At 35.6% G+C, this 22,821-nt stretch overlaps 2 protein-coding genes across 2 annotated transcripts in view; both read left to right on the forward strand.

Annotated features, from left to right (window-relative positions):
• kl-5 (male fertility factor kl5) overlaps positions 1-557 on the forward strand; it is a 37,024-nt gene extending 36,467 nt beyond the window's left edge. Inside the window, exon 27 of the mRNA XM_017624387.1 lies at positions 458-557. Coding sequence (XP_017479876.1) covers positions 458-557 — 100 coding nt within the window. The remainder of the gene's footprint in view (positions 1-457) is intronic.
• A 5,451-nt stretch (positions 558-6,008) lies between these two features.
• On the forward strand, positions 6,009-22,238 carry LOC108369297 (dynein beta chain, ciliary-like; the record flags this gene model as incomplete). Its single annotated transcript, XM_017624388.1, has 7 exons — positions 6,009-6,179; positions 8,481-9,161; positions 13,399-13,487; positions 19,558-20,199; positions 20,262-20,565; positions 21,620-21,841; positions 21,958-22,238. Coding segments are annotated over exons 1-7 (2,390 nt in total), but the record flags the coding sequence as incomplete, so codon positions are not given.
• Positions 22,239-22,821: the final 583 nt, after the last annotated feature.

Below are 22,821 nucleotides of genomic sequence, written 5' to 3' on the forward strand. Positions count from 1 at the left end.
TTTAATGTTCGGCTTCGCCCGAACTTAGACTTTCTTACTTGTTAATTTTACGTTTCTATTTAATATACACCTGACACCTGAGTGGAAGATCAGAAAACTTTTCAGAGAACGCCCTAACTCAGAATATGGTTCAAATACGACCCATCTCAACTGAAAATATATTGAAAATATGTTGAGATAGAACGGCAGGTAAGACAGGGTGCTTTTCAACCGAATTCTGAAATGATTGTTCTTGAAAAGTTTCTGAGATAGGACGTTTTTCAATCAAATTTGGAAATATAGCGTTTTTGAAAAGTTTTCTGAGATAAGATGTTTTCGAATTGGCTGCCGAGATATGTAAGTCGATCGTCCATTCAGGTGTCGATATGTAGTATTTATGAAATTATGTACATAGTAAAAACAGCTTTACATTGGTCCTAACATAACGTATAAATATGTGTATTCTCTGTGTTTTCAGCATGCGTGGGCCCACTTTCGTTTGGACGTTCAATCTGAAGACCAGAGAGAAGGCTGCCAAATGGACATTGGCTGGAGTTTGCTTGCTATTGCAAATCTAATGTAATGAATCTTCTTACATATATATATATATATATATACAAAAGCAGTACAAAAGAATCTAACAATCTGAATGGCATTAGAGGTGTTAACATTTGGTGGTTACAGCAGCGAATACGTTGCAGCTGAAAAAGTCTTCACAACCAAAATTAAATCTAGAACCTTTATAAATGTACAAGCATAATCGAGAGTTCTCTAAAGCGCCGATATGTACAATTCTGTTATAAATATTTTACAAAAGCATGGCATATCTTTTTGAAGTGAAACTTCTTTAGGGGCGATGGATTAATTGGAAGTAAATTGGAAGTAAAGTGAAAAATAAGATGAGGGTGAGGATGCCGATAAAAGTGAAGATAAAGATAGAAGAAGAAAGATTAAGATACAAGTAATTATAAAAATGGATTATCAAAGAGACTAACCACACCTAAATTCACCACACTTTAACACACAACTGAACTCACCACACCTAAATTCACCACACCCTGGTTCACCACAACTGAACTCATCACACCTTTTCTAAACAGACATCACCTAAACTGATCTCACCTTAATTTGCGAACTATTTCGCAATTTATAGATTCTCGTGACTAAATCAGTATTTTCAAGACTTTCGAAATTTTCGAGACTATTTCGGAATTTTCGTTATATTTATCGATCTTATTATCGATATTATCGATATACGTATTTATCGATATTAATATCACCATAATAATCGATATGTCTACCGATATTTGTATCGATAGAAACAGGGTGGCGACGAATAACTTTTACCCAGGTTTTTTTTTTAATAAAAGGGGCCTTAATAGATTTTGGAAAAAAGTATATATTGTTAATTTTCCACAGCTTTTAGTTTAATTTTATTTATTGGTTTTGAAATTTTTACCTTTATTTGGGTTTCCCAGCAGCAAACACTTTGAGAGAAAAGCGTAAGTGGAACGCAAATGGCTGTCGGTTAATTTGTTCCATATCTTCGGTAACCATAGGCTAATTTCTTCCATTTTGAGTCCTTTATACTCCCCCTTTTGTCGAACGTAAGGCATTATACTCAGAAACCGAATATTTATACTCGGAATTACAGTTTTTCTTTTTTTTTGTCTTTTTTTGTACGAAGTCTAAGAAAAAATACACCTGTAAAAGACTTGTACTTATCTCCCAAAGTTTACACTGCTCGCAAATACAAATAAGGGTTACAATTTTAAAACTAATCAAATAAAATTAAAGTAAAATCTGTAGAAAATCTGTACATATATTAAAATCATAACAGGTCAATGTCTGTACATGATAGAATTAAAGAAAAATTAATAAGGGGTGTTTTTATTTGAGCACAACACTCGAAAACTAATGCACGGAATCGAATGCAGTATTCAGCGGTGCATTGCTAAAGGTCCAACCTAAAATATAGGGAAAAAATAATTAGAGAGTTGCCAGCTGCTTCAAAATTACAGTTTAGGTAATTTTGATGAGATAAAGTAATTATTGCAATATGGCTGTCAGAAGAAAGAAGTTTAAGAAGGCTTACAGATGAAAATACTTTTGTGAAAGGTTGCCACCTGTTTGATTTAGTTGATAAGATAAATTAAACATTGTAATATAGGTATCAAATTAAAGAGGTTTAGGAAAATTTACTGCCAAAAATATTTTAGAGGGTTGCCACCTATTGAAAACTTTTTATCAATTATTAAATTAGCAAAATAAATGCAATTTTACAACACGGTTATCAAACTAAAGCGGTTTAAGCAAGTTTACAGCGGAAAATATTTTTGTAGCGGGTTGCCACCTGTTTGAAGCAAGAGATGTAGACACGAGCTAGGATATAAATTAAATATCCAGTATTAAATACGTTCGAAAATATAATAACTAACACCCTTATTCATAAAAACTAAGGTATGTTTCATATATTGAAAATTTGTTTGAAAATCTCACTACAAAAAGCTCTTCTAATCTATTTTATTTTTTTGAATGAAGCTATGAGAGTTGTGGGAGGGAGTAACAACGCAAAAATACTTTTAAGGCGCAGTGAAGCAGGCCGGGTATTTGTTAGTTAACAATAAAATACACAAAGACAGCGCAGCAGCAGCAGCTTGACTATGACTATGCTGTGAAGCATCAAATTGGCAAAAATAGATGATATTGTATGTATGTGTGGGCAAATGCACTACTCGCTTACTCTGATAAGCTTTGCATTGATGGCGGCGTCAATACATGTTCATTCATATTTATTTATTATATTCACTTATATTTAGATAATACAGCATGGTGCAAAGCTCCATGTGAAGAACACAGCCAAGCAGATGACAGCATAGAAAAAGCACTACCACAGCAAATCGAAAGCATTAAATAAATTTAAAAATAATGCCGATAAAATCGCAAAATACCATTTTCAAAGTCACAGCAAAATCAAAGCGGTTCGAATCAAAATCGAAAATTTCAAAGCGAAGCAAAAGCAAAAATAGTAGTGCTGTTGTTGCTGTGCTTACAGTTTTTCAAATCTTGGTTAGAACTTTTCAGAGGATAATTTGCACAGAAATTGAAACTATGACAGATTATTTGTTTTAAAACCAGAAGTAATTTCGCCCTATGTTGAGATGCTTTGCCGCCGCTTCCATCCCAATTCCTTGAAGATATACAGTGACTAACACTCAAAATGATGCAAGTGATAGTTGCTCTACATACGTAGCGTTTTTGTTATTCTAAAAATTTGTCCGTTAATTTTTTCTAAAAGCATTTAGAAAGTTTATATTTTTTTATTTGATGGTCGCTAGGTCATTGAATTCTCATTTCAAGTTTAACTAGCTTTATCAGTTCTTTAAATTAATTAATTTAAAATCTTATTCATAACCTTACAATTGAATAGAAAAATCCATATTTGCCACCTTTAACCCTCCTCTCTGCAGGCCGGCAACCTGACCAAGTGTTACCGACATATCGCACAAAGTTGATAAGTCTTCCCAACAAACACTGGAACAAAAATGTTGAAACATTTGAGAAAATCATATTTCTCAATTTGGTTTTCAGCATTGTTTATCATTTGAAACTAAACATTTTCTCAAATTTGTCTCAAACATTGTTTAGCAATTTGAAAAACATTTGAGAAAATCATATTTCTCAATTTGGTTTTCAGCATTGTTTATCATTTGAAACTAAACATTTTCTCAAATTTGTCTCAAACATTGTTTAGCAATTTGAAAAACATTTGAGAAAAAAAATTTTAGCATTCCGTTCCGTTCCATCTGTGGCAACATGGCACAGATGTCGTAGTACATACATCGGTAGTCTGCTGCATCAGTCGCAAAATGACTCTTCGACCACGCAGTCGCTGTTATTCGCAATTTGTCTAATTCCAAAACAACCTCTTAAACTAATTTTTTACATCAACCGTATTTTTCTTTGTTAAACTGCATAAACAAAAATTCCTTTCCTATAAAAACTGTGTTTCTCTTACACATGTAACACTATAAAAATATTTCAATGAGAGTAACTGGGTTTCATTTCGTTCCGCTCCACTCACGTTTGAGAAAAAGTTGAGTATTCAACATTTCGCAATTTGAAAACAAAGGAAAACGCAATCAACGGTTATTTGACATGCATTTGAGAATTAACGTTTGAGATTTGAGAAAATGACTGATTCTCAAATGCATCTCAAATTGAGATATAACCAAAAATGTTTATTGGGTCCCCTTCACCTAAATACATATGTACTTATGTATGTAGTCATCACATGTCCCTGCCAGTTGTGACTGACACATACGGAAGCACTCAGCGGTCGACTGACATGGTTACAGTGAGTCCAGTTAACATTGCCAACAGGCAACACATTGCCAACCGCAAATTACAGCCTTTGTGGCTTAACTCAGTGACTCAGTGCCTGCAATGTGTTATAACCAGTTATTGGTTATGTAAAAAAAAAAAAACACTTTAATTAACGAATTAACTAAGGAAAAAAGCAGACACAAACAATCCGTTTTTCAGTAAATTTAAATCTGCACACCAATGCCAACAAAGCAATACTGCGACTCCTGCTACGATTACGAACTACATATTTGCATGCTGTACCACCCCACCACCACTCATTCTCAGNTTAAATCTGCACACCAATGCCAACAAAGCAATACTGCGACTCCTGCTACGATTACGAACTACATATTTGCATGCTGTACCACCCCACCACCACTCATTCTCAGACAGCCAACGACCAACCGTCTCATCGCACACCACGCTGGCATCTGCTCAACTTAATACATAATTTATATGCATACGAGTACAAAACATTTATAGTTGGCGCGGCGCAGCGCAGCGCGTCATTGCATCTGTGCCGGAGCGGCGCGGCGCGGCGCAGCGCTTTGCACGAGCCGAGTTCATTGTGAGTGAGCGCACATAGCTGGCGGTGGCATTTATTGTTGGCATTTGCCGCTGAAGTTTATGAGGCCGTTATACGGACGCACTTGCCTGCCGCTTTGTGCACTCTGAACTTAACTTTAATTTGCGGCCATTTCTCATGATTCGCGATTTAAGAGCCAGCCGCTCGCTCACTTGTGGCACATAAAGGACGAGTGGAATGAGTAAAGTATTGCGCTTTGACGCCACACGCAGTTACTCATTCAGCAAATAGTGCTTTTCGCTCGAGTTCTTGGTATTTTCCATGCCATCAGCCAAACTCCCGTCACTTCCGACTTCCGTTGAGCGATGGCAATAGCCGGAAATTGCTGCAAAACTCTACGTACAGATATGCATACATATATGTAACCTTACTCTTACGTAAACGCATGCATGTGCGTATGTATGTAAATGCATATGTTTAAGGGGGAAGCACATATACATATACATGAGTAAGTTCATTTGCCCCAATTACCTTGCAGGCCTCAATTCGTGGTGCGCAACATTAAAATTCTAAAATTCTAGTTCTTCCCTTGACTCGCTTGAACGCTCGCATCTGATTAGCTGTTGCTCGCTGCAACTTTACCGCATTCGCTGGCAGCTCGTCACTTCTGTTCATGGCATTTCACATAGTTTTCAAATTAAAATTTGAAGTTTGATCGATACCATTGAGCAGCGCCAATAGCCGGCCGCAACACTCCTCTACCATCACTGGCTTACACTAACCCCACAGCCGCAAGTTGCTGCGGTTCCGTCCATTTATGTACTTGCACCTAACACTAAGGGGTGGTCCCTTAACTCGCCCTTGGTCATGTAACCCAACGCTTGGTCTTACTACATACGCTTATGCCCGCCGTTAGGACCCGCAAGAGCGCTACTGCAACGAACCGTTGCTTCTACCACAATTGGCATTAGCGGTCACTTTACATTTAACAGCTCGAATGGCAAGTGTGCCTCTCGAGGCGCGGATAGTTTAGCTTTGCGAAAAAGAACATATACCAATTAAACTTGCGCGCGTGTGTGTGTGTGTGTGTGTGTGTGCGCGCGCGCGCGAGTGTGCGTGCGATTAAAGCGATTCAATGTCCACCGCAGATGAAGTGGAAGCGGAGGCTGAGCAATGCCCAGCAAGAGCGTTGCTGTCGTTAGCGGCCAACGATCCACGCCTAGAATTTATCAGCTCGTTCACATTGAGCTCGTTGCGTCTGAAGCAGGACAAATGGCATAGAATGATGGCCACCGAATCGTATCGGGTAAGTACTTGAGAGTGACAAAGTTATGTACATACATACATATGTAAATTCTCCTTCATCACTCCCCATACAAAAAAAAATTGGTACTATTTTTCCATTGGAATTATAAAGTCTATTATTTTTTAAGACTTGGACTAAAATATTTTTAAAAAATATAAGGATTTACGCGATTTGAAAATACTTAAAAAAATTGTGTTTTTTATGAATAAAAATATAGATTTTTGACGCTGCTTTTGAACTTTTCTCAAAGATGGGTTAAGAGAAAAACTTGAATAACTCTCCCAAACCTTTACCAATTTAGACTTATGAGATATCATTGGAAAGGTATTTTCCTCTTTTTTTCTTAGCAAATAAACTCATGAAGATATACTCAAAAGATAAACGAGCATCATTCCAAATTGAATTAGGATGTGTTGATATTTGAAATTTTGGAATGAATTTCTTTGCAAAGAAGTCAAAAGGTTTGGCCCGGTTATTCAAGTTTTTCTCAAACCAACCTTTGAATCATCAAAAAAAAAATTGTTTAAATATTTTTACGCCGACTTTTTTGAGCTTAAACTATTTTGTCATCTGAGAGAATTGTTTTTTTTTTTCAAAAAAAAATCTATATGAAACTATTTTTATTCATACAAAGCTTCATTTTGGAAGTACATATTTTCAAATCGGCCCAGCTCCCGTAAATCTTAATATTTTTCTGAAATATTTTGCTGAAGGTGTTCAAATATAACCAATTATGTATTTCCGGCATAAAACAGCATCTTTTTTGGTCTAATATACAATGGCGGTCAAGAGTGGATGAATGGTGTTTCGTATATAATATTTGTAATGTTTTTCAAGCTATAATTTTTTTTTATTTTTTTTATAAAAACATGGTTCGTGCTTTAACAAAGACCATATAAGACATATTTTTAAACTTTATTCAGGTTTTAGAAAATTTCCAGAAATTTTTATCTAAATTTCGAGCTTTTTAAATAGAATTTTTTTTTTTTAATTTTTTGGGTATGCAGTTAACAGGATTATAAAAGTATAGTAAAATTATCGCATTGATTTTTAATATATATTTTTTTTTTGTTGAAGGCGTTTTGAACTTTTTTCAATATAAACATTAATGTTTTGTGGAAGAGTATGCGCAAGACCGTTTGCGAAAAAAATAAAATAGTGAAGCCAGTTTTTTATATGAAATAAACCCGAAAAAGCCGTCAGAAATTTATTAAGAATCAATGCTGCTCAAAACTTCCACCAATTCTACTAAAATTTTATAATGCTGTTATCTGCATACCCAAAAAATTAAAAAAATAATAATCTGGTTACAAAGCTCGAAATTTAGATTAAAAATTTACATACGCGTAACACTCACGACTCATCGCAAATGAGTCTTCTCATTCTCTGAGTTAGTAAGGAGAGTTAAACATTGAGTTCAATCATTGACTGAATCTCAACCCAATCGGGACAAGGAAATTTGCCAACACACACCATAATCTTTTAAAAAAAAAAAATATCGAAATTTTATAGCAAAGGTTTTTTTAAAGGTTCTATTTAATGAAAAATTACCTTGACCTCAAAACTGTACGTCAAGGGTAAAATTTTTGATTTTTTTTTCTTTTTTCTGGCGGGAAAAAATCATGCAATGACCTCTAAAAATAAATTAAAAAGCATTTTACGGTTCTTAAGACTATGGAAAAATATATTTTCCCTAAGGCAAAACAGCAAAAAATTATTGAAAACTGGTTTCCACTTCCAAAAAAATTTAAAACATATTTTTGAAGATAATTTTAAAGGTCAATATAATTTTTTTATCCAACGATATAATTTTTCCTGAATCTTCATCTTAAAATCTTTACAAAAGCGTTACATCTATAATGTCCCTATCTCTTCTCGTTCTTGAGATATTCGTCCATTCCTTTCTAGAAAAAGAAAATATTGATTCCGGTACAAAACGGCACTTATATGTATGTAATTCTAATCTAGTCATACATATATTTTAGCTACAACCCCCATGGACGGCGCAATTCGTCATGAGCCAGTAGGTTTTACTAAACCACGACTTGCCGCCATATATTCGCATGGTATTACCATAGTCTTAGAAAGCAAAATTGTTCCTATTGAAGTTTTCAGCTTACCACGGAGCGCTCATATACATACCTTCAATATCTACACCTAATTTATTAAAAACTGTACGCACATTTCCATACACTAGACGGTCATTTATCATAGCCATCTTTAGTGTGCGAAAAAAAAAACTTAATTCACAGAAATTTTCTCATTTGACGCCTCTAAGCCGGATCCTTCACAATTTTCCAGGTCATTATGTTTGATTGGCTATATAGCGCACGGCAGCGCCTCCTGGTTATGACGCTCAATCATAGCGGATATTTAGTACCGAAAATTGCGCTCACTGATTTGCACCACAATTATGCGCTACAGCAAACGTTGAGCTCAACAACAGCTACAACAACAACAATAGCAGTAACAACCGCCACACCACAACCTATAAAAGAAGCACGCACAGCACCAGCCGATCCATTGCAAACGACAACAGCAGCAGCAACAGCAGCAGTTGCAACAGCAGAGCCAGCAGCAAAATCGAATAATGTTGGCCAAACAACAACTACTACAACCAGCAATACAACGGGTTCGACCGCCGTCATGGCATCCGCAGCTGCAATTACAGCTGCTGCAGTGTTGATGCTGCCAATGCCGCCGCCTTCCAGCAGCTTCTCTACGCTCGATGGCGTACCGCGTGGCAAATGCGTTTACTTTGTGCGCCGAAGCGCGAATACAACGCTGACCGCAGCTAATTTTCGTACGCAAATACTTTGCGGCGATTTGCCTGTGCACAGCAAAATAGAAACTTTATCGCTACTTTTCGATGAAGTCTTTCAGCCGCTACTCGAATGTTCACTCAATCGGAACTCATGGCCGAAACCGGTGCAGAAGGATTTGCAGATACGCATTAAGGAGGTGCGCAACACGTTAATTGAGGTGAGTTGAATGCTAACATGCACACACACACACACACACACACACACACACGTCGCAAATTGCACTATATAGATATTTGTCGAAATTGGTAATACGATTATTTTAGAAAATACATTATCTTCCGTTTTGTATAAAAAAGAAGATTCCAATAACCTAATAAAAAAATTTCATTCAAATTATTTTTAAGTTAAATCAATTATTACACTATGAGCATCAATCGAAATGGGTTTGAAAAGGCTTTGCCACCTGTTTCAAAGAGCAAGTTCGGCTTAAATAAAGGCAAAAAATTGAAATGTAAGGATATACATGTGGATATCATAGGAAAGAGGTTATGTTGTGAAAATATTTTGCAGAGGGTTGCCACCTTGTTTCAAAGTTAGATTCAATATAAGCAATAGGTTAAGTAAATTATCTACTTCAATGGGAATATAAACAAAATTGCTTTGAAGAAACTTTATTTTTAAACTGTATGTAGGAGTGTTGCCACCTGATTTTATAATTAAAATCAAATTGAATTAAGAGTAGTCTTCTAAATTGAAATATGTATCACCATACAAGTGTCAGACGAAAAAGGTTTTTGTTTAAAAATAATTTGAACAGGATTACCATTTGTTTGAAAAGTCGAATTAAATAAAATTATATCGAAATATTGGCGTCAAAAAAATATTAAAAAAATTTATTTTCAGCATTTAAGTATAACATAAAAGTCGGTTTCCACCTGTGTAGAAAGTTAAACTCAAATTATTTAATAACTCAAATGAATTATTAAAGTGTGGGTATAAATTGACATTCGTTAAAAAGGTTTTTTTTTTCTTAATTTTATTTAGATATACAATTTAAATATGTATCGCAATATGTGTGTCAATCAAAAGAGGTTTAAAAACGTTTTGGTTTTAAAATATTTTGAATAGAATTTCCATCTGTTTTAAAATTAGAATTCAATTAAATGCAATATGAAAACATGGCGTGAAACGAAGGTTGTAAGATATCCTTAGTTAAAATATTAATAATATTAAAGAGGGTTGCCACCTGTTTAAACAGCTAAACGCAAATTATTTAATAAGTGAAAGCAATTATTAAAAAAATATGTGTATCAAATGAAATGGGTTTAAAAAGGTTTTATTTCTGAACTGTATTTTGGAGCGTTGTCACGTATTTAAAAAATAAAGTTTAACTGAAATATGTAGGTATCACAATATCAGACGCAGGCTGATGGTACATACAATTGAATTGAAGGAAACTGGTTTCTTGTTTTAGAGAAATGCTTTTTCTGAGTATAGGTACGAAATTGCGAATCATTTCTGCAAAGCTTCGAATTTTGGCCGCACTTTTGGATTTCGATCACACTGTGCGGCGAGCGATTTTAGGATTTCATTGCTACTCTGTACTTTCCCTGCAAACCGTTTTTCCAGAGTATCCTGAATTGTAGAGAAATTTTAAAGAATTCGTAAAGATCTCATCCGATTTTTTTGCAGAATTTTCTAAAATACGGAATAGAGGTATAACAATAGTTTTATAGTTAGATAATGTAATCATGAAGAAAAAATTATTTGCAAGAATTAGATATAAATCCTACGAATCGAGCAACATTTTTTTTAGTTGGGGCTCTTTTGAAGACGTTGTGCGAATGTGCACCTTATGGGCTTGATGAACGGATACTTAATTGCAGCAAACCAAACCAAACCAAACCAAACCAACCCAAACACTTGGCCATAGTATTAGAGCCAAACATATATTTGCTTTCAGATCAAATATGATTCCTATACAATTTGTCCATGCAGAAACAACACCTCTTTTAGCTGCGCTTTAGCAAGCGGATAATTATCTTAAAGGTTGCTACTAGAAAGTAAGGCAAACCAAAGCGATAGGAAACCTTAGCAAATATGTAAGTACGAATACAAAAATTTAAGGTACTACTGAAATTTTTCGTCCCAACACTAAATTACAACTTGCTGTATATCTATTTACAGTTATATAATAGTATGTATGTGTATATTCAGGTTAATTGATTTAATTAGAAGCTGAATTGTATGTATTTGGTGTGTATATATTACACTATATACAAATGGGTGCGTACGCATCTGACGTAACTATTATGAAAACAATGGCATGAACAAAAGAATTTTAGTTTGCCGAACAAAGAACTCCTTAATTCATGTGTGTATGTATGTATGTACCTGCTTAGATACGTACAAATACATATGCTTGGGGTTAATAACAGGTAATATCATGCGTATACCTAATCACCTATGTATGTGTGTACATACATTAGTTTGGGTCAGGAGAGAATGTTTGCAATTACACTACTTAGCTTAAAAGCTAGCTTTAAAAGGAGTTTGGGGTGATACAAAATTTTCGCTCTTGGCGAGTGCTTAAAACAGACGCAATCGAAATTTCTGGGTTATTTTTTTATTTTTGTGAATCGACTCAACCGAAAATTCTTGGTTATTTTTTATTTTTGTGAATCGAAAAGTTTGATAAGTCATTGAAAGCATATATTTTTATACTAAACATCCCTCTAAGATCCTATCTATCCAGAAAACCTCCTTAATCTACTAACCCCAAATAACTCTATGTTTACCCTATTTTAATCCGACCCCCCACATCTCGGCTTGTTGTCAGCTATCGCATGCATACCTTCAATTTTTTGGCATGCGGAATAATTGTCAAAGAGAAAATGTTTTTACGTGGGCATTTATTTTATCGCTTAAGATTTCTTTCCAAAAAGCTTGTAGAACAGAGCAAGTGGAATTTCTTTAAAAATTTAATTTTGATGCAAGGTACATTAAAAACAGCTAGAGGCCAATTTGACATCAAACTTACAAACGTCAAAATTTTCAGGAGAGTAAAAATGAGAATGAGAATATGAAATGAAAAATAAAAAAAGTACATTTCCCTGGTTGACCTTTTTAAGTAAATTTGTAGTTTATTTTTATTTATTTATTTGTTTAATGTAAATTGGTTTATCGTTTATTCCGTTCCGCTGTTGTTGGAGGGTCTTTCCGGCAGCTCTACGACGCAGCTGCTCAAGGCCCAACGTCCCTGCTATGAAAGCCATTGAGGAATTAAAAACAAAAAATGTATGGTATGGGCATTATATTTGACATCCCATCGAAACAGCGCTTCAGGTGTTACATTTTTGACGTATGCACATACTACATACAGCTGTCAATAAATCTATCACCATGAGGAGCCGCCGAGCGAACTTCGCATTTCGCTTTAGCTGTGTTCAATCGGGGACCTTTTTTTTGTTTTAAGAGAACCAACCAAGTCTAATGTATGTACACGCATATTTACATGGAATTGCGAATGTTCGCATATTTGCATTTGCATTAATCTAATTGAGAATGTTACAAACATTAGAGCGGCGTTAGGGTTAGAGGAAAATGATGCGGACGTGTGCGTGCCCATTTTTGCTAATTGGCAAAAGTTTTCATGTCTGACTTTTATTCACGGAACTGTGGCTTTATTAGTTCTTTTACAGTTACCGTAAGTTTGTTGCGAGCAACAGGGATATAAAACAATAGGGGTTAAGATACATATGTNAATTGACAATGTTACAAACATTAGAGCGGCGTTAAGGTTAGAGGAAAATGATGCGGACGTGTGCGTGCCCATTTTTGCTAATTGGCAAAAGTTTTCATGTCTGACTTTTATTCACGGAACTGTGGCTTTATTAGTTCTTTTACAGTTACCGTAAGTTTGTTGCGAGCAACAGGGATATAAAACAATAGGGGTTAAGATACATATGTATGTAGTTATACATACATACATACCTACATATTATGAGTCGATGGTTGTGTTGGGTTGCCAATGCAGCGCTATCCACTCTCTTCACTCTCTTTTGTATTGTTCTCCAAACGAACGTGCCTGCGATTATATAAGCACATATGTATGTACATATGCTTTAACGTGTAAAAGCAAAAATAAATTGCGTACCTTATTTTNTGCCAATGCAGCGCTATCCACTCTCTTCACTCTCTTTTGTATTGTTCTCCAAACGAACGTGCCTGCGATTATATAAGCACATATGTATGTACATATGCTTTAACGTGTAAAAGCAAAAATAAATTGCGTACCTTATTTTAATTCTTTTTTTTTTGTTGTTATCTCTTCACAGATTAAGGGAAAAACGAACAATCGCACAATCNTCATACATATGCTTTAACGTGTAAAAGCAAAAATAAATTGCGTACCTTATTTTAATTCTTTTTTTTTTGTTGTTATCTCTTCACAGATTAAGGGAAAAACGAACAATCGCACAATCTTGTCATTATTAGTTGCACCAACTGTCATCGAAGAAGTGGCATCACATGTTAATCAAGGGTAAGTATGTAAAACTGGAAGTGAAAGAACAACTTTAAAAAACTTTGTTTGGAATTTGCACATATTGCAGTGATATTTGTGGTTTGAGCTTAGGTAAATGTACATTTAATTTACTAAACAAAATGTTAATTAGTCTGAGTAATAAGCAAAGCTTTTGCTGGCCGCAATATTTTAAGGAACTTATAATCAGAAACTATTTTCATTATTAACTAATTATTAAGTTTGGAGATACATAATTAGCTACATGGCAACGCTGGCGCGCTTTCTCAGCGGTAGAGGAAGCGGTAGAGGAAGCGAAGNCAGTGATATTTGTGGTTTGAGCTTAGGTAAATGGATGTACGTACGTACGTACATATGTACATTGGCTAATTTACTAAACAAAATGTTAATTAGTCTGAGTAATAAGCAAAGCTTTTGCTGGCCGCAATATTTTAAGGAACTTATAATCAGAAACTATTTTCATTATTAACTAATTATTAAGTTTGGAGATACATAATTAGCTACATGGAAACGCTGGCGCGCTTTCTCAGCGGTAGAGGAAGCGGTAGAGGAAGCGGTAGAGGAAGCGGTAGAGGAAGCGGTAGAGGAAGCGGTAGAGGAAGCGGTAGAGGAAGCGGTAGAGGAAGCGGTAGAGGAAGCGGTAGAGGAAGCGGTAGAGGAAGCGGTAGAGGAAGCGGTAGAGGAAGCGGTAGAGGAAGCGGTAGAGGAAGCGAAGCTCTGGGCTTCTACAAGTTGTGATGACAGCAACCGGTGCTATTTTTCTCAAACTGGTTATTTGGGTACTTATTCTTATAGGGAATTTACACGATTCAACTTTCACAGGCGATTAGTTGAACCAAAAGTTGGACGAAAGTAGGCAGCCGTCCAATTTCATTGAAAGTGATTAGTTGAAAGGCCGTTTACACCAGGCGACTGTAAATTCCCTATTAATCTCGAAAGGAGACGATCATTCTATTCAGGACCATNGCCGTCCAATTTCATTGAAAGTGATTAGTTGAAAAGCCGTTTACACCAGGCGATTGTTGCTTTCAACTAAAAATCGCCTGAAAAATCGCCTCATGTAAATTCCCTATTAATCTCGAAAGGAGACGATCATTCTATTCAGGACCATTCCAGCCTTTGTTAGCCGTGGAAATGTTTCTCCATATAATTTCCATGCTGATCTGGAGCATCGTTCGCACAAATTAATTCAAAATAAAATTTTCATGCAAAAAACATCCCAAACACTGCCGAAAATCGCCAAACATGTTGATTTGTGTATGGAAATAGCCCAAATATTCTAAAAACTTCATCGCAATTAGAGAATAAAAATATATACCAACCATAAAAAAACGTTCGATACTGAGCAAAAACTCCAGAATGTTTTTATAGTAAAATGTGTATGTATGTATTTCAAATTTGAATAACTTCAAACATAGTTTGATTTTATATTTGAATAGAAATAAGCGCTCTAAAACGCTTTATAATCCGGCCAAATAAAAAAATCCCTTTCTTCTATTATTGATTTCTATGTGGCTTGAGATGACTTAAAACAATGTAAAAAATTATCATCATTGAGAAAAATTACAAATCAATTTTCATTTCATATTTTCACCATGAAACGCGTAATACAATTGGATGTCCTATACAAAAATCTATAAAAAATATAGTTTTCCATTAAGAATAATTATAGTAATATTTCGGCGCTTATATTTCACCTACGTGTTTGGTCGCGCTTCTCTTCTTCGTAATAAGAATATCTCTTAAAAACCATAAAGAATACTTACTACTTTATTGCATCGTTCAAAAGGAAGCATTACTTAATTTAATGCAATATCTTCATGAACTCATTTTAAATTCATGATTTTCAAGGCATAATTAAGTCGGTAGAGCCGCCATTCAATAGGTCTCGGATTCAACGACAGGTTAACGCAAACTTTTGTTTTATGTTCCATTTATAGCTATTTAAGGTAATTTATAGATGGTTTTTAATAATTACTAGTTCCAGTTACCAATTTAGACTTATGAGGTATCATTAGAAATGTATTTGCTCACCCTTTTTATCTCTTCGCAAATAAACTCACACAAAATATGAAAGAGAAAAAGTAAGATGAACGAGCGTCATTCCAAGTTGAGTTATGATGTGTTGATATTTGAACAAAAAATTGGGACGTATTTTAGGTTTTTTGCAATGAAGTAAAAGGACTGAAAAAATACCTTTCCAGCGGTACCTTACAAGTCAGAAACGCTATAGGGTTGCCCCACTTATTAAAGTTTTTCTTAAAGCAATCTTAGAAAAGGTTAAAAAAGCAACATCAAGAATCTCAAGATCATGATTCCGTTCAAAAATTTATTTAATATTTATATGCAGATTTTTTGAGCTTAAACTATTTTATCATCTGAGGGGAGTTTTTTCAAAAAACTACTAAATTAACTACTTTCATTCAAAAAAAAAACTCGATTTTTTGAGGTTTTTTTCAAATCGGTCGAACTCACATAAATATTTAAAATTTTCCAAAATATTTTGGTCGAAGTCTTCAAATATAATAAATTTTATAATTACGGCTCCATGATAAAATAAGTTGGCTAATTAAAAACATCTCAAAACATTCATTATGAATTAATTTTTTAAATTTTTCACTTTAATATGAAACTAACTACTTATCATTCTCCCACACTAAAGTCAAGCTAAACTCAACTATGTACCTATATACCTACTAGCTGTAAAGTTTAAGCAAATACTTTATTATGTCTATAATAGTCTACTCGGAGACATGTAATTACATTTTAAAAAAATAACCATTTTCGGTGAAAATTAAGAAATTCAATTTACATTAGCTTTTCCTTTCTATCGATAATATTTACCGGGCTATGTTGTTGCAATGCCTCGCCTGAAGGGATTCATTTTAAGATGAAGTACATGCATATGTACATACGTACAAGCGCCGCAATTTGGACGCTCGAAATGTACATACATAATTTAATTGTAAAGGGATTACTTAAGCAGACAGGCTAAGCGAAACTGAAAACTGAAAGAACAACAAACTTTGTTGCAAAATTTAAATACAATGCAAACATGCACAGTGAGACATTTTCAAGCGAACTTCATGGAAAATTTACTTGCCTTAGACTTGGATTATATCCATTTTAGTTAAATAACGTTAATATATGTATGTATTTATGTACATAAATGCTACTTAAGCGGGATGATAAAAAATTACACATAAGCTTTAAATATACATACATACATACTATTTTACCTGACTGCAAATATAGATCATTTTGGACCGGAAGAAGTTTTTAAGCAACACACATATCTTTCTTCCGTTTAGTCCGGAAAATCCATCCGATTTTTTTTTTTTTTTTTTTTTTTGAAGTCCTAGAACTATATGTACATATTTTCGAATTGCTCATCCGTCAGGCGCTCTGTCCAAAGTGCGAACTTTACTATTCACAACAACGCTTGAACTACACTGCCGAGAACGAAGGAGCACAATCAATTTCGCCTCTGACCAACTTTTAACATCAACATAAAAGCACTCAACTGCTGCTTTTCACTACTCCATCATAATCCCTGTCCAAATATTTCCTTTTGTATGTATGTATGTATGTATGTATGTGCTTTATTTATTTGCCTGAAATTTAAATTTTAACAGCTGCTGAGGCAAAAAAAAAACACCCAAAACTGTAGAGTATGATGACAGTCGTCTAACCATTTTGGCGATTAGTTGAATTCTCGATTGACAACAACGAATCGATGACGCGACCGAATAGTACATACCCCAAGGGTATTGGGCAAAATGCAAATCAATCAAATGATATACATACATACTAGTCACTAAACCGGCATCCGTCCATTGGATGTTGTCCCCTCGCAATACAGACACACTTGCTCCGGCCTTGTCGCTGTGAATGTATAATAAACAGCGTANTGATGTTGTCCCTCGCAATACAGAGACACACTTGCTCCGGCCTTGTCGCTGTGAATGTATAATAAACAGCGTACTAAATACGGGTATGTAGGTCAATGAACAATTTAATTGTGTTGAAGTAAGCAGCTTTATGCAAAATCAAAATGTTTAAGGGTTTCCAGGAGCGAAATGACTGAACAAAGTGAAAGCTCGTGACACAACATTTCCTGGATTAAATGCAAAAATTTACACTAAAGAAATTGTGTATAGATAGGGTGGAGCAAAATCCACTTTGAATTTGATTATCAAGCGCTTGGATACTATGAAATTGGTGTTAGGACTGATTGCATTTTCTTATACGGAATTTCTTTGACTATACCAGCAAAAGCACTAGGGTTGAATAGTGGCAAAATTTAAAGCCAATTTGAGGGTGTTAAAGTGTCCAAAGAAGTGTACCACAATACGGGAGTTAAACTTATTTCGTATACTGCAGAACTTTGTATTAATAAAAAGTATTTGTTTTTAAATGGAAATTGTCGATGGCTTTTTGTTTTTTACACGTTAAGCGTAGATTTATACATTCTCGTAAAAAAACACGGCTAATCTTAGTATTAGGCTTGGCTTAAAGCGCGTCTGAACGTGGTGATGCAAGCGCTTTTCCACTCATTTTATTGTTGCGAATGTCCACTTTCCCATGTAAATACCCAGAAAATCCTTTTTGCAGAAATAAAAACTTCAAGGTATAACTGCTACTGGAAGAAGGCAAATTGCTTCTGAACAGGAGCGGTAACAGTTACGACTTTTATTAAAAAATCACTCTTTAACAGTTATTTTTATACTTTTATTTAATTACTCCTTAAATAAAATTTATTGCTGCTTTTTGTTTTATACATCCAAAATAACAACTATTCCTGATTTTTATTTAAATAATCTGGAAGTAACAGTTATTTTTGATTTTTAAATTAAATGTCTTAGATAACAGTTATTGAAGACTTTTATTAAAAAAGTCATAAATAAAAATCAGTCACTGACTTTTATTTTTCAAATCGTACTTATAAAAAACATCTGTATACGTCGTGGTAAACCGTTCTTCTCCAACACCTTCTTAACTGCGAAAAATTGCAGTGTCTTTTATACGTATGACTTAAAAAATAAAAGTCGGTGACTGATTTATATTGATCAATTTTAAAAGTAAATGCCACTGAATGATTTTTATTGATAATAAATTAAAGTCTTCGATAACTGTTATCTAAGACATATAATAAAAAAAAATTAAAAATAACTATTATTTGCAGATTATTTAAATAAAAATCAAAAATAATTGTTACTTTTCCATAAGAAAAAATAAATTGATTGGTATGTATCACTTAGTTTTAGAACATATCCTCCATAGTGAATTTTTCAGCGACAGTTTTCATCAATAACTGTTATGTTCGGTTCCTGCTTTTGAGAAATAATTTCCACATGCTCATGCTTCACAAGCAGTTTACGTTTTTGTTGAAAGTTCTGCGAAACCAATCGAGTGTTGCCGTGTGTCACAGTTTTTGGCCAATTTGTATCAATTTATCTGGTAAACATAAGTGCAGCGGAGAGCGGGTAACGAATGGCTAATCCATTGCAGTCGGAAAATTCGGTCGCGTAAACACTATTGCTTTTTAAATTAGTTGTATTTACATTTAAATTAATTATATTTTTAAATTCATTTATAAATATTTGCCTGCTTGTTGTTTGCCTGCTTTTGTTTGTAAACATGGAAATTGACGTAAAATAGTCAGTAAAGCAACCCAGAATTTTTACCATAGATTACAAATTACAGTAAAATCGCAGCACAATATTTACTTTCTGCCAATTTTCGAAAGAGCCTCTTCCACTGTGCGGCGTCACCATCCATCGCTTATCTTCTGATAAAATATTCTCTTTCGGATAGAATTTCTCTTTTATTTTTCTTACATCGTTTTTCCTAACTTTATATTTTGCACCGGTAGCATATTTTGGTCTGATCCTCTGGTTTAAGGGGGTGTAATATTTATATACCTCACTCGCATCTTCTAGAATCGTTTGAGGGAGTACATTTCTCTCTTGTATGAATCGACAAAAAGGACATATATTCAGTTGTTTTTTTAATTAACGTAAAACAGATTTAAAAAAAATCTCTATTTCCCTTTCTCCACCTTTTGCAGTAACTTGGCTCCGGCCATTGAACCAAAATTCCTTGCGGCGCTCGAAGAAATGTACATCAATTGGACAACGCAGATACATGAAATTCTCAGCGAGCGCTCGGAGTTCAGCACCGGCTATCAATCAAGAAATACCAGCCAGCAAACCAAAAGTGTAGTGACGGTAACACTGCCGGCCCATGAGATCGCCTACTGGTCCAACCGCAAACAAAATTTGCAAAATATTTACGAACAATTGCGCACAACAACGCACAAGTCACTCACACACATTCTCAAGAGTATCGACTCAGCCTACTATGAGCCATTTGTGAAGGTCTTCAAGCGTTTGGTATGCGCCTGGCACGAGGCCGAGGACAATACGCTCTGGCTGCAGCCACTATTGCGGCAAACGGCCGCCTTTAACGCTGTCAACTTCCATGCAGCCGCTGAGCTGGTGAGTCCACTAGTACATGTGCTACATCTCATTTGGACGCATGCGCGCTATTATCGTAGCACACAACGCATGACGGTACTGTTGCGTTGCGTTTGTCAGCTGCTGGTGCGGCGCGCAAGTGAAGATTTGGAATTTCCATTGCTATTTCAGGGTGACGCCGATGAGGGTCTGAGCAAAATAACTAAATCTGTTGAGGTTTTGGAGCTGTTCAAGTAAGATACACGCACCGGTAACGCGTAAGGCCGTTGAATTGAAAAGTCTGTTTGTATTTCAGATACAAACTATTGGAATATAAGGAAAAGTATACCAGCGCTCATCAATTGCTACCTGCTTTGCCGAGCACTTCTCGTGCTGCGATTGAGGTTGCAGCGTCTTCTGAGTCGGTCGATAATGGTAGTGTAGCACACGAGCTGTGGCGCTTTTCACCTGAAGATGTCTTTGAATGTACAGTTAATGGATTTGTGACGCAACTTGGCGATATGCGTAAACTTTTTGACGCAGCGGTCTCATTTCAGAATCTTGAAAAAATTGAATTTGGCGGCTTGCGCGGCAAACAGCTAAATGAGCGCGTTCGGCAGGTAAGTTTTTAGGTTATCGTTTACATATCTCGCAGCAAATGAAAATATCTACGAGATACTTCGATAAGCTTTAATAAAAAATGTGTGTTTAAGTTAAGATTATCCATTTTATAGACTTTAGAATATTATTCCGAGCAATCAAAATCGATAATTTTTNCCCATCTATCCAGGAACAGTCCGCAAGTTGCCTTCCCTGCCCGCGGATATGTCTTCAAGGGGGTCCCAATTCACTTTGATTTTGGAGTACTCCGAACTGATTGAATATTCGCCAACAAGCCTCGATCCTATCATTGGCAACCCTAGAGCCCTGACGGCCGCTGGGCTGTCATAGCAGATATTTACTTCCCTATTCCGTAATAAAGTGATGAGCTGCAAGTCGACTGCCTCCCTAATAGCTGCCACCTCTGACTGAAAAATGCAGCAAAATCCGGCAGCCTGAATATAAGATTGTCCTTGAGTTTGCTGCAGAATAGAGCTTCACCAATGGACCTCCATTCTACAGGCTGTCATTATCCTACTCACCACTTGGAGGGATGTATGTAGAGAAGGAACCGGCCATTCTCGGACCGTTCCGATCAATCTCCTCCGACAAGAAGTCGAAGTTTTTAGGAATTTCCGAGTGCTCGTACTCCGGGTAAAAGAAGAAACCAGAGCTTCTTAGCCAATTGGCGTAGCGAATTGCGGCAACTTTTTCCACAATATCAATGAGGGGTACGGAGCGTACTTGACCCTGCCAGAGAACATGAATGAAACGCCAGCTATCGAAGGAAGCTGTGTATTAGGTACTTTATATCTCCTAGTAAATTAGTACGAGCTCCGTCTCTCCAAGAATAAAAGCACAATCTTCCTTTATTAACAATTTCCGTATCCAAAATAACCAATCATTTTTCACTGGACTGTGCTAAAAGTTCTTTCTTTAACATTTCATCTCACTCAATTTATGAAAACTATACTTTTCATTTTCAAGTATGTATAGCACACCATCAGATTTCCAAATTAAATCTGACTTGTTTCCTTTGTCTACTCATTTAAACATTAAATACATTCTCTACAGGTGTACACACAATTCAAGGAGCTCTTTGAACAATGGACTTTAACCGAATTTGAGGCACCCCAGTTGGATGCCCAGCAGCCAAACAACAGCAACAGCAAATGGTCGCACTTCAAACGACAGTTACGTAACTTTTTCGAGCAAATACATGCTTTGGAGCAGAAATTGGCAACGATATTCGTGCAGGCGTACAAAGACTGCCAAAACTGGGAGCAATTAACAAAGGTGTGCCTGGCTTTAATATTCGTAACCTTTCTCTTATCTACCAATTTCCTCCAATGTACTTACATATGTATGTATGTATGTATGTATGTATGTATATATGTTTATTTAAACTACAGCTAACTGTAATGCTTGGCAGTGGCATACTCGAACGTCGCACTATTCCACCGGAGCTACGTGTCATTGATTCGCATCTACTTCATATCTATAGCGAGGAGCTACACCAGTTGGAAAGTTCGGTACTTGAAACGCTGCTGGAATTCGAATATCGCGGTGTATCTGCAGTACCTATACAACAGGGATTCCCGCCCACTGCCGGTGCTCTAATGTGGCTGGAACAGCATATGCAACGCATAGACACGTTGGCATCTCGTGAAGTGCATCAGTTCATGAAGAAAATGTAAGTTAGCGCCATTGAGGAGAGAGTGTATCTATACGCACCACGTATGTATGTATGTATTTATGCTCAATGAGTAGTCATCATGAAACCGATGCAATCGATTGGAATTTGCACTTATTCGCACCAACTGAGTTGGCAAGTAGTACTTGCTTGGCAGTGTGAATTTCCTTTAGAATTTGCAGCAATACGCTTAAATAGAATTCACTATCTGCATTCGAAAGGTTATAAAGGTAAATTGCGTAGACTTTAACAATGAGCGGCAGTTAGCACAGACAATTTTTTATGATTATGTAGGTACATGTGTACCCAGCTAGCACATTTGCCAGATAATTTCTGATATCAGACAAGTCGGAATAAAATGTGGACTATCTAGACAAGTCTTACAGTACTTTGTAAGTTATTTGGTACGTTGGTACGTTGATTTTCGGTCCTTTTGATTTCGTTAAAAGCGACAGTTCGGAAAAGCAATATTAATTATTTCCATATATCTTTTTGATTTTCTATATTCTGTCGTTATGTATCAACTGAAAATGCAGTAATTTAAACGAGAGTATCATTACAGTTATAGCGTCAACACGCAAAA

Source organism: Rhagoletis zephyria, unplaced genomic scaffold (assembly GCF_001687245.7).
Source record: "Rhagoletis zephyria isolate East Lansing unplaced genomic scaffold, Rhagoletis_zephyria_1.1 Rzeph_scaffold_03593, whole genome shotgun sequence".
Classification (NCBI taxonomy): domain Eukaryota; kingdom Metazoa; phylum Arthropoda; class Insecta; order Diptera; family Tephritidae; genus Rhagoletis; species Rhagoletis zephyria.